This window comes from Abramis brama, assembly GCF_963993115.1.
Source record: "Abramis brama genome assembly, chromosome: 18".
Taxonomy (NCBI): Eukaryota; Metazoa; Chordata; class Actinopteri; order Cypriniformes; family Leuciscidae; genus Abramis; species Abramis brama.
The window spans coordinates 18,743,409-18,756,502 of NC_139980.1; the positions used below are offsets into that span (position 1 = coordinate 18,743,409).

General features: G+C 34.1%; 1 protein-coding gene across 5 annotated transcripts; it reads right to left on the reverse strand.

Moving 5' to 3' along the window:
* Positions 1 to 13: 13 nt before the first annotated feature.
* sytl3 (synaptotagmin-like 3) lies at positions 14 to 12,845 on the reverse strand. Of its 5 annotated transcripts, none has more exons than XR_014603343.1 (16): positions 12,707 to 12,831; positions 10,187 to 10,407; positions 9,745 to 9,960; positions 8,463 to 8,530; positions 7,834 to 7,888; positions 7,668 to 7,734; positions 7,509 to 7,581; positions 7,253 to 7,371; positions 5,904 to 6,035; positions 5,298 to 5,461; positions 5,055 to 5,154; positions 3,992 to 4,162; positions 1,719 to 1,806; positions 1,244 to 1,547; positions 555 to 745; positions 14 to 294 (listed from the first exon to the last, which is right to left on the reverse strand). XR_014603343.1 is itself a non-coding variant. In XM_084090421.1 (16 exons), the coding sequence occupies exons 2-16, from the start codon at positions 10,333 to 10,335 to the stop codon at positions 200 to 202; spliced, it is 1,779 nt and encodes a 592-aa protein (XP_083946547.1). In that variant the 5' UTR covers positions 10,336 to 10,399; positions 12,707 to 12,845; the 3' UTR covers positions 14 to 199. The 5 variants fall into 5 exon arrangements, 3 of the variants coding, with proteins under 3 accessions (XP_083946547.1, XP_083946548.1, XP_083946546.1); XR_014603344.1 differs by having other exon boundaries at positions 1,719 to 1,809; XM_084090421.1 differs by having other exon boundaries at positions 1,244 to 1,331; positions 1,719 to 1,809; positions 10,187 to 10,399; positions 12,707 to 12,845.
* Between the last annotated feature and the right edge of the window lie 249 nt (positions 12,846 to 13,094).

The following is a 13,094-nucleotide window of genomic DNA, read 5'->3' on the forward strand; positions in this document are numbered from 1 at the left end:
ACCACACACCATCTTTGTAGATATATTCAGTTTATTAATTTATTAAATAATGTATAAATTTTTACATGAAATAAAACTGATGAAATAGGATGCAAGAAATGGGAATGAGAGTCTGTTCACAGGATTCTGTGGCCTCTTGTGAGCACAACTGCCACTTGCAAGGATCCGTGGGGCGATGGAAAGGATCCACGTTCTTCAGTTATGACCTCATGTTTGTGCTGACAGTTGCATGAAGTGGAAGAACGAAGTCATGCCACTCTCCTGGCATCTGCTGGAGGCGTTGCCATGAGGATTCTGCTGAAACAAGCAGACAGAGTGACATACAAGCCCATCTTGTGTGTGTGTGTGCAGACAAGAGTATTTTTAGAGAAGTCTACTGGTGCTCATTTATAGATACAAAGAAACAAACTCAAATGCTGACATCAAACATAAGGTGATATAACTGGAATCTTGAGATCATGTGAACGTGCACTACCATTTAAAATTTCTTTGTTTTGTAAGGTCAAAATTACTGGAAAAACAATTTGAAATATCTGTGTGTGCGTGTGACTCACCGCCGGCCAGCCGTGCTGATCTCAGTAAGCGGTCAGCGAGGCTGAAGGTGTGTTTCTCCCACAGGTTGATCTGCAGGTTGGCCTGCTGGAGCTCCTGAAGTGAGACTCTGCTGAAGCTCATCTGGAGAGACTCAGCCTTCTTCAGTGCAGCTCTCTGCACCAGCTCTCTCTCTCCGGGAACATGAAGAATCCTGGGGAGAACACACGCAATTACTGCAACTGACATCAAATGCCAATATGACTAATATATCCTTGTGGAGAGGAGACGACAGATTCATATCCATACAGTACCAATCAAAATTTGTGTTTTTTTATTTATTTATTTTTTACATAAATTCATACTTTCATTCCAGAAGGACGCATTAAACCAATCAAAAGTGGCTGAAAACATTTTTATTTATTTTTAATAAAATGAAAAAAATGGTAAAATTTAACATTAACATTAAATAACAACTTAGCTGAAAACGATGCGGAATCAAAAGAATCCTGTTTAACGTTACATGTACCTTAGCAAAGTTATGATTTGGTTAGCATGCTAATCAATGTCCAGGAATCTATGAGAAAGGATACTAACTGAATGTCTTTCTAATGATTATTAAAGGTGGAAATCTTTCATAATTTGCAGTGAAATTTAATATTTTATGTTTATTTGTGCCAACTTTAAACATCGTTCTATATTGTCGACTCACCCCTCGATGTAAGCTGTTTTTGAGGCGGAGAGCTTCCACACATCAGTGATGACAACTTTGAGCTGTCCTGCAGATCCCATCAAAATGTCTGTATAGATAGATTAATTACAACTGTTTTTATTCTGAAATAGGCAACTATATATTTGATAAGAGCATTTATAATGAGCATTGGAAGATAAATGACATGAAAAGCCCATAAAACCCTGCTGAAGTAAACGGCTAAAACCAGCCTAGGCTAAGCTGGTCTTCCTGCCGGGTCAAGCTGCTGTTCAACTGGTGTCCCAGCTAAGACCAGCCGGATCAGCTAAAAAAGAAGCTGGTTTTAGCTGTTTGTTTTTGTTTTTTTGTTTGTTTTCAGCAGGAAAGACAGTATATTTGTCATTCTCTAATCCATACACAGTCTGTTCTGTCAGAAAAGCCCAGAGTCCCAGTGTGTGTGTGTGTGTGTGTGTGTGTGACAGACAGAGACTCGTACCGTCAGTGTGTGCCAGGAACTGTAGTTGTGCTTTAAGCAGCAGCAGATCTGAAGTGAACAGCTCCACATCGCCACCTAGTGAATGTCTCTGCTGTGAAAGAATAGATCAGATCATTCACCTGAGTAAATGAGCAGACGTTTGCATGATCATGTTGATCTGTTCTTTACACTTCCTCCTGCTAATCTATTTTTACTTCCTTTTACTTGTTTTTGATGGCTTTAACATTTGCATAGACATTGCTCATTACTTCACCACTATATGCACTTCCACAAGTTCGGTTCAACCCAAGGGCGTAGGTTTGATTTTGAAAATGGTAGGGATGGGGACATCCGCAGAAGCTGAGCTGCATCTGTCATTAAAGAGATCGTTTACCCAAAAATTAAAATTCTGTCATAATTTACTCACCCTCAAGTTGTTTAGAAAATGTATGAATTTCTTTCTTCTTTTGAACACAAAAGAAGATATTTTGAAGAATGTCGGTTCAGCAGAAGAAAGAAATGCATAGGCTACAGGTTTGAAACAACTTGAGGGTGAGTAAATGATGACAGAATTTTCATTTTTAAGTGAACTATGCCTTTAACGGAAATGAACTGTTGGCATATTTGTTTGACATCAATAATGTCCAGTTTGTCCTGTTGGACATGGCACACAGCAATACTGTTAAAAAAAAGTTTTTTCCACAAAAAAAAAAAAAAAAAAAAATTCCCCACAAGGACAAGTAGCCTATTTCAGATATTGCCATCTTTGTGGGGACATTTTGTCACTATAACTGTTGATTTCTCCCTAGCTTACCGCATCTAGGTTTCCTTCGGAGGAGCATTGCCGCTTCACACAAGAGCCTCTCACAAGTTAGAAAGAAAAAACAAAGCCAATCAGTTTAGCGATGTGTGTTAAGCAGGCGGGACTCAGATATATATTAACCGTTTGTGTGAATTGGTAAATTTTTCTCAGAACGCTTTTGTAAGAGATTTTAATCTAAATAAGATGTTTTCTGATTAAATAAAATAAGCCTAATACATAAAAACCACAAGACACAACCGGAAAACAGTGGTTATATATAAATATATTTTAAGTTTTGATCGAAATTATTGCTAGGGACATATCAGTGTCACTGGATATATAGGGACACGTCCCTAGCGTCCCTACTAAATTCTACGCCCCTGGTTCAACCGATGTGCTAACTTCAGTTTGAGGACAATAATTTGCTCCCATGGTTTCAGTTGGGTCAGTTATTCAAGCATCTGCAATATTTACTGCTCCTGATCTACTCTCCTGTTACTTGAATGGTTAATAAACATTAATATTTATTAACTTATTGTTTAATTTAATTTAATAATTTTTCTCTCCCCATTACTTTTTTTAATCATCATAAATTAGGTATAATTGAAATACTTAAACTCTCAAAATTGGTTAGGCATATGGATTTAATTTTCTAGCGATTTTTGAGTCCAAATTATTTAGCAAAATGTATATTTTGTATTAAAAAAAAAGTTTAGTTTAGTACATTTGCTTTCCAGCAAAATTAAACTTCTATAACATTTTTACACTTTTTTTTAAATTTAATACAGTGCTTTCACTTATACTATAATCTGATGAGTAATTTCATTTCATTTCATTTCATAACGCCTATTAGCAATTTCATTGGGAAAAAAAGGTATAGGATTGACTTTGAAATAATTGTCACTAACTTTTTACCTTTATTTTTTACCTTAATTTAAGCAATTTCCACTTTTTTAATAAGATATAAAAAATGTTTTCATCTTAATATAATTTAAGTATAAATAACTAATTTAATACAGCAACTGTACTTTATATATATATTTATATATGTATATATATATGTCTCTCTCTCTCTCTCTCTCTATATATATATATATATATATATATATATATATATATATATATATATGTGTGTGTATGTGTATATATATATATATGTGTGTGTGTGTGTGTGTGTGTGTGTGTGTGTGTGTGTATGTATGTATATATATATACATACATACATACACACACACACACACACACGCGCACACACACACACACACACACACACACACACACACACACACACACACACACACACACACACACACATATATATATATATATATATATATATATACACACACACACACACACACATATATATATATATATATATGTGTGTGTGTGTGTGTGTGTGTGTGTGTGTGTGTGTGTGTGTGTGTGTGTGTGTGTAAACAAAATATTTGCTAAAGCTGTAATGAGATCAGATGAGTTTGAACGATCTTACCTTTGGGCCGAGTGAGTTCCAGACCGAGCGCTGAATGTGTGTGTTCTCCAGACTGAAGTCTGCCAGACGGAGGAGAGTCTCACCCAGAAAGAGCTTGCGCTTAAGTCCTCTGGAGTGCCAGACTGAGACCTGAACCACACTGCTGACCAGCTGCTCACGCTCAAGTGCACACTGCAAACACAACACCTGCATGAGGACCACTGCGCTCACCATCTCTACTCATTAACCTCATTACAAACCTCAATCCATAACCAGGCAGGCCACTTTAAAAATATGCAATGTATTTGTATTTATGTTCAAATAATAACAATACTTAATTAAAACAACCAATGAGAACAATGAACTGCAACACTGTCTGTTTGACACAAGATGGCTGACCACAAATCATTCAGGGCAAAGGCTTTTTAATTACTCTCTCTCTCGCTAGGCTCTGTTATAAAATTTACACTAGAAACAACCGTGTTGTGTTATTTTGGTTTAATGCTGTGAAGCTGCTTTGATGCAATCTGTATTGTGAAAAGCGCTATATAAATACACTTGACTTGACTTGACTTGACTTTGATTGGTTGTGAACTTTAACAAAAAATATTTTGCCCACTCAGTATTTTTTAACTCTAACCAATAATGTTTGTTTATCTCACCCCTTGCAGGGTCATTATAGTTAACTAAAAATAAAACAAAAACAAAAACATTTTTGATTCCTGAAATAAAATAAACATGAACTGAAATAAAATAAAATAAATAACAATATATAAACTTAACATACTTTTTTAAAGTAGTTGGCAAAATGTCTAATTTTCAGTTAGTTTAATTTGATGTACTAAAACAATCCTAAAACTAAAATACAGAATTATAAAAAAAACGATATAGGCATATTTTAAAAAGAATACAATAAAAAATGACAAAAATACAGAACTAAATTACTCAAACTTTAACTAAAATTACAATAAAAAAGTATAAAAAATAGAAACCAATTCAAAGTAATAATACAACTATTTAGTATCTTGATGATACTAATATAACACTTTCATTGTTGATTTAACTTCTGCTGGTAAATACTCACTGTAAACGTTTCATTGTAAACCGGGTTATTTCCCCTCTTGACTGCTGTTTTCATCTTATTATTGTGACATTTCTTCGGAAGCAAACGGACCTTTACATACCTGTTTGTTCAGAAAAAAAACGACATTTCTTGTCAGACCAACTGTATATGAGCAAAATATGTTACAGCAACGATGTTCTCCTAACATTATGCATACATTTATTGTAATAAACAGCAAACCCACACTCTATCAAAACAACTTACGGATGGCATTTCTTCCTCGAATCTCCAAACATCAGATTTCTGCAGGTTTTGATAGTTATCTCCAAACAGGACGTCCTGTTGTTGTACCCAAAGGCAACCTCTATTTCTCCAGTCACGCTGTTTTCAAAGAACCCACAATCCATTCCTGTGCTGCTGTTGCTGTCCTGTACAAAACATGTTTTGGAATGAATTCATATTTCATTTAAATTCCCCCTTTTTAAAAAAAAAAAAAAAATATATATATATATATATATATATACACACTAAAAATAAAACAAATATATATTACAATATATATATATATCAATATATATTAAATATATAAATATATATATTATACAAATATATTGTATAATATATATATATATATATATATATATATATATATATATATATATATATATATATATATATATATATATATATATATATATATAATATAATATATATAAATAACATTTTCAACATAAGCCTATAATCTATTAAATGCTGATGCCATAAAAGGCTATCTTGCAGACTTCTGCAGACTACTGGGGATTTTTTTTTTTTACAGAAAGTTTTGCACTTGTTATCAGATTAAACAGAAAACCGTATGTGAATACACACCCTGTGCTCATCGCTGTATGCGGATGTATATGAAACATCGTCATCTGTCAGGTAAACTGTGCTTGATGATGCATACTGCTCCGAGGATTTGGTGTTCTGGGAAAGATCGGGAAGACTGGGAGCTTTGCACAGCTGTGAGGGAACAATATCAGTTAGGACACGTCACACTAATGCCAAACATCTAGTCAGGGTCATTAGATGTCAAATGAATCGAAAGAACATTTGAAAACCTCTGAACATTTGAATGACGTCTCTTCTGCTCACCAAGGCTGCATTTGATCAAAATACAGTAAAACAGTAATACCGGTATTGTGAAATATCATTACACTTTAAAATAACTGTTTTCTATTTTAATATATTTTAAAATGTAATTTATTCCTCTGATCAAAGCTGAATTTTCAGCATCATTACTCATTAGTGTCACATGATCCTTCAGAAATCATTCTAATATTTTTGATTTGCTGCTCAAAAAACATTTATTATTATTACCAGTGCTGAAAACAGTTGTGCTGCTTAATATTATTATGGAATTATAATATTTTTAATGGAAACGTGTTTAATGGAAACATTTTTTCATAAAAACTAAATCAGAAAAAAAAATAAAAAAATTCTGATTTAGTTTTTATGAAAAAATGTGAGAGATATAACCATTGAAATATGTTACACCTTTTGCATTCGGTCCATTTTGACCTGAAGTTATTCTGATTTTCTTCTTTTTCTTCTTTTTTCACCCGTTACATCTGTTAGTTATATTTATCTCAAAATCTTCACACACATTCCCACTGCAGGATTGCATTTAGTTTAGAAACATGCTTGTGCATACACACACAATAATTTAAAATTAAAAGTAAAAGTAAATTAAATTAATGTCTACTACCATTCAAAAGTTTGGGATAAAAACATTTTTTTTAAACTAATTCTGTTCGTTCACTCTTTATATTCATCAAAGAATTGTAGGAAAGTTTCTACAAAAATATTAAGAAGATAAATAGTTCTCTACATTGAAAACTGTAAGAACTATTATTAGTAATTGAGCACCAAATGATTTCTGAAGGATCATGTGACGCTGAAGACAGGAGTAATGATGCTGAAAATACAGCTTTGATCACAGGACCTGATTGGCAGGAAATGATTGGCAGGAAATCTATGATATTTATCAAGAACTTTATAGAAACGAGTTTCTAAAAATTAAGTAGAACTTAATTTAGATCTTCATTCAGAGGCCTCAGAGGCCAGAACTGACTCATTGCTGTTGATGACTTGACATAAATTCAATTCAATTCAATTCAATTCAATTCAATAAAACATAAAAAAAAAAAAAACAGTTTATGAAAACATCCATCTCTTACATTGCAGGCTCTGTCGAGGGCGCCCTCTGAAAGACTCTTGCGTCTCGAGTTCATGCGCCCGTAATCCACAGTCAGCTGACCGGCTTCCACAATCAAATCATTCTGAGACTTGGAGAGCTCTAGCATCAGGAAAAGACAACAACATCTGGATCAGGCAGTTGTAGACACTTTTGGAGATCTCTGAGTTATTACAATGTTATTACATGTTATTACATTGAACAATTACCATGAAAAGGTTCTAGTTTTGTTCTCTTACTTTTTATGTGAGCACTGACAGACATCATAAGGTTCTCCATAGATTTAGTAAATGGCTTTGATATTTTGGGATCCTATATGGCAAATGCACACAAACAAATTATAAGGTGATGAAGAAACATAAAGAAAAAATAATAATAATACATATTATTCTTTTCACCTCTGATCTGTTAAATGATGAGACTTCTTTAAAGGGAGGAGGAGTTGGAGGCACGACTGCAATGAAGCTAAAACCATATAACAAAATTAATAACACATTAAAATGATTGATTAAAAACTGATTAAAGAATTGTCGTGAAGTAAAGGAGGTTATAATGTTCTCCAACCTGAGCCGTTGATAAGACTGTAATAGTTTGTCTCCGGTGGTCTCATGACTGTTTTCTAGAAACACAAAAAGACAGCATTCATGTATTAATATTGACATTTGATTGGGATGGTACTAAGTTTATTTCAACACAAATCATCATGCACACATAGTACATATGTATTGTGAACGTAGATTGCTTATATTTATAGTACATGAGGAATTCCCACGTTTACCTGATGTACATGTCTTGAAATATTAAGTTAATATTGAAATAATTTAACAAAACATTTATATGTTCACAGTTCTCTAATGCTGGTTAATAAAATATATTATCTTTTTTAATAGCCTAATTGATTTATTTGAATAGTTTTTATTTTAAAATGATTTATTTAAATTGTAAATTCTAATGATGTGATTCATTATTCGCTTTTCATCAACTGACAAACCCCTGCAGTTTCCTCAAAAACTTCACAAACCCCAGTTCAGGAAATAATATTATGTGTAAAAACAAGTCATGTGACATTACAGTGAGCCGTGAAAAAAGTGTTCAGTGCTGATATATTTCATTGTAAATTCAGTGTAAATTAAGTTTTTTCAACACAATTATCATCAGTAATTGTTTCTCTTGGTTAATTAAAGCAGACAAACCTTTGACATCCGTAAATTTCTTTGCTTGCTGCTCCACAAACCATTCACCAGATTTGATCTTAAATTCCCTGAAAAAAAAGAAAAAAAAAAGATTTATATAAAAAAAAAAAACCCAATGAGATAAAAATCTCATTTGTCCTTATGTCATCTATCTAAGGCTTTAGTAACACTTCACAGTAAGGTTTCATTTGGTAATATTAGTTAACTACATTAGTTAACGTGAACTAACAATGAACAATACTTTCACAGCATTTATTAATCTTGGCTGATGTTAATCTCAGAATTGACCAAACACATAAAACTGTTAACATCAGTTAATATACTGTGAACTAACATGAACATTTTATTAAAGGAATAGTTCACTTAAAAATTAAAAGTCTGTCATCATATACTCTCACTCAAGTTGTTTCAAACCTGTATGAGTTTCTTTCTTCTGTTGAACACAAAAGAAGATATTTTAAAGAATGTCGGTAACCAGACAGTTGACGGACCCCACTGACTTCAATAGTAAGTCAATAGGGTCCATCAGCTGTTTGGTTTCCGACAGAAGAAAGAAATTAATACAGACTTGAAACAACTTGAGAGTGAGTAAATGGTGACAGAATTTTCATTTTTAAGTGAACTATTCCTTTAACTAACATTAACAAAGTTAATAATAAATAAAGTTAATAAATAAAAAGTTAATAAATGCTGTAAAAACATATATATTTTTTGGGTTGCATTAACTAATGTTAACAATTGACCTTAATGTAAAGTGTTACTAAAGCTTTGAATATGGTTTAATAATTAATGTCATTTCTGACACATATTCAGAGCCAGAGCCAGCGCCAGCAGAGGGGTGTCAGAAGTAAGCAAAATGGTCAATAACGTAACGTATATCCTCAGCTAGAAACACTTATCTGGCCCATTCAAGTATTTGTCGGAATATATAAATATATATCATCATACCTTTAGCCTACTCTGTAGAGCTAGTAGTTCAGGAAGTTCATAGGCTAATGTGTCAAATGTGCCAAATGTGACTGGAAACACTGTCGTTGAATCAAATGTTGAAGTAGCCTAATATTAAAGCTAGAAAGCCTATGCACTTGGCAAATGTGATTTTTTTAAGTCCCCTCCCTTAAATCCCCATTATAGGTAGGCTAGGTTTAGGATTAGATGTGGGGTGCCGTTAGGCAATCAGGTTAGCGGCTTTAACAACGGGAGTGATACCGTAATTTGGCAGGGAGATTCAAATTAGATTTGAAGGTGTTACATAAAGCCATGAGTGATGTTTTGTTTTTACCTGAATGCATGACACATTGTGCACTTCCACTCTCTTGCGGACCGGATGACCCGACAGCGGTTACAGATGCGGTGACTGCATCCACAGCACACCGAACCACAGTCCCAGAACTTCCCTAGAGGTCGCTGACATCTCGCACACGATCTCTGACCATATGGACGAGTAATGGTCTTGGCACCCTGACGATAGACACCTTGAAGTTCTACCTTTAGCCTCCTGAAAAAAAGTAGTTTGAAATGTTATTTTTTCATAGTACAATGCATTTTTAAATAAATACAAGAACGTTCTAGGAACCCAGACAGCAACATGGTGTCGGCCCAGATCCGGCCCACACGCGTGGAATCCACGTGTACCAGATGTGGCCCCGGATCTGGGCCGACACTATGTTGCCGTCTGGGAACATAGGGAAGAATTAGGACGTTCAGCAGAACCATTTTCGGACCTGATTCTGTCTGCTTCAATGGTTCGAAGTGCTTTGTCTCTCTGAAGAACCTCCAGGACTCGTTCTCTCTCCAGAGCCTGGAACAATCCGAGATCCATAGGGCAGAGTTGGTAGTGTCGGTTTTCCCAGTTTTCCTCTTCAAGTTTCATTTCAGTCCACAGTTCAGTTCAGTTTGGTTCGGTTCGGTTCAGAAGACTCCACTCTGCTTAGAATCTGAAAAACTATTCAATTACCAAAATGTGGTGGTGTTTTTATTTGGCTTTCCATCGATTAACGTGTTTAATAAATATATAATAATGTGTTCAATTTAGTACAATTAATTTTATTTAAAACAAATGCTTAAAAAGGTATATTTTTGTGAGTTCACAGCCCAAGCTGCTACTAACCCATTCTCATGAGAAAACGTAACAATTTGACTAGTAGGCGACATACAGTGAAAATATAATAAAACACTGTCTATTCCTAAACCTAACGCTCAGTGGGGCGTACCAATACAGACAGCACAAAATAAATGTAAAAATAGTTTGACTGTGCGAAACACACCTTCGTAAAGACATACTCTATGATTCTCTATTTCCCTATAGCGGCTAATGAATCAGAAAGCTTGCTAATAACATAGTTCTGCATTGCAAAATAAGTTGGATAAGCGAGTTATGTTCAATGATATTAGTTTATTTCAACAAACGGCAGGATTATATTGACTAAAGCCACTTTTTGTAATATTTATTCAAGATAACACTTTATTTCGATTGTCCACTTTAGACATTCAACTAACTATAAGTAGCTTTGCCACTACATATTAACTAACTGTCATTAGAGTATTGGTAGACTGTCTGCTTAATAAACACTTTATTTTGATCGTCCGCCAACACACATTCTACTGACTGTAAGTAACTTTGCAATTACATGTCAACTTATTCTAATAACCCAAACACCTAACCTAACTGTCTACTACAGTCTACTAACAGTCTACTATAGTCTATTAATAGTATACTACAATCTTTGTTTACTAATGTTTAATGTCTACTACAGTCTACTAACGGTCAAGTACAATCTTCTAATGTCTATTACGGTCACGTCTACTACAGTATACTAACGGTCTACTACAGTCTACTAATGTTTTGCTAACATTCCCATTAGGTTATAAAAACGTAATTTCTGAACGTTCTCAAAACGTTCAAAACGTCCCGTTTTTTAAAACGTTTTTCTTGATTAGCCTATGAGAACATTCTGGAAACATTCCATTTAACACTTTGCAAACATTATGGGATGCTTAATATTATAATATTTATAAAAATGTTAGACGAACGCCCAACTAAAACTTTTCAGAAAAAAACCCTTCTGTGAAGGATGTATAAATAATGTTTTTGTACTAATATTTTGAAAACATAATTAAAGACCAGATAAACTTTGAATGAACATTCTATTAATGTTCCTGGAAGAATGTTTGTTTATAACTTTAAACTTTCCCTGTTAGCTGGATTGATTAAACATATTGCATTTTTTTCTAATTAATCATTATATCAATGAAATGGTAATAGATTATCAGCCCTAGTTAAAACACACCAGATGACAAAACCAAAAAGCAAATTTTTGAAATGATGTCATTCTGACAATGTGTGGGACGACCCAGCAGCGATGAAACTGAGTCAATAGACCCTACACGGAATTCAGAGGAGTGTGGGAAGACTCTGCTGTCATTTCCCACACTCTTCATGAGCTAATTTACGTGAAGTCACTTCGTTGTACTCATATCTGGTGAACTGCGCTTGTCATGCAATGGATGGGGTTATGCGGGAACCCACAATGCCTGGCCTCGACGGCTCAACGTGAAGGGCTTTTGCTGCGAGAGCCACTTCCAGGAAAGGGTTTGTGTAACAAATGCCACAAGTATATATACATAGTTGTGAGAAGAGTTGACAACCTGGTTCACATAGATCGAATGTCCTTAAGTTTGGCATCCCTTTATTTGAATTGCCAAACACTAGACAAACAAAACTAAACTGATCCACAGTGAATGGTCCAATTGATTCAACTGAGCTACATGCATCCCTTAAAATCACAGAGGGATTTTTGTTGCAAATTAAGGACCCCCAAATATGATGACTGATTTTTGTTCTGACTGTTATTATAGTTTTACAATCAATTAACCTCACGGTTTTCTAAATAATCTTTAAGCAGAATGAAATATTAATGTTGTCAAATTTGGTCAAATCACCGTTTTTAACATATTCCACATTTAAGTAATGTCTTTGGACACATTAACATTTGAAGCCCTAAAAATACATTGTCTTCATGGCAAGCTCAAAGTAGAAAGACAGAAATATTATTTAGATCTTACAAAATTAAAATGTTTACTAAAATGTTTACATCCATGTACTTCTCTAAAACACTTCATACCTTGCTGCTAACATACGTTATAAACGTTACTCGACCTATATTTTGCAGCTCTGATAAAACTGCTTGTAATAATAATCACTACATTGATGTGTCATGATAAAATATTGCATGCAAGCTTACCTTCCAGCTGGTGAGATGTGACAGCTCAAAGATCTGCAATCTCAACCCTATATAAAGACTCAACGCTGGTCGTCATCTTCCACTTCCTTCCTGTTCAAACGATGATGACAGTTCTGTGAAACTGAAATGAGCACGACAGTATCTTCATTTCAAGAGTGCTATGCAAGGCCACAATTTGATTCTCATCTTTAAAGAGATAGTTTGAAGCTGAACATGCAATCAATTAAATAATAAAACCAGATTATGATTACAGAAGATTACAGCATTTCATTTAGAATTTTTCTAACACTAACATGCTTTTTACCTTGATGATCTTAATCAGTTCCATTTTTGACTTTGACCTACTAGCCTTTAAATACAAACATGAAGGTCTACAGGGGTCCTCTCT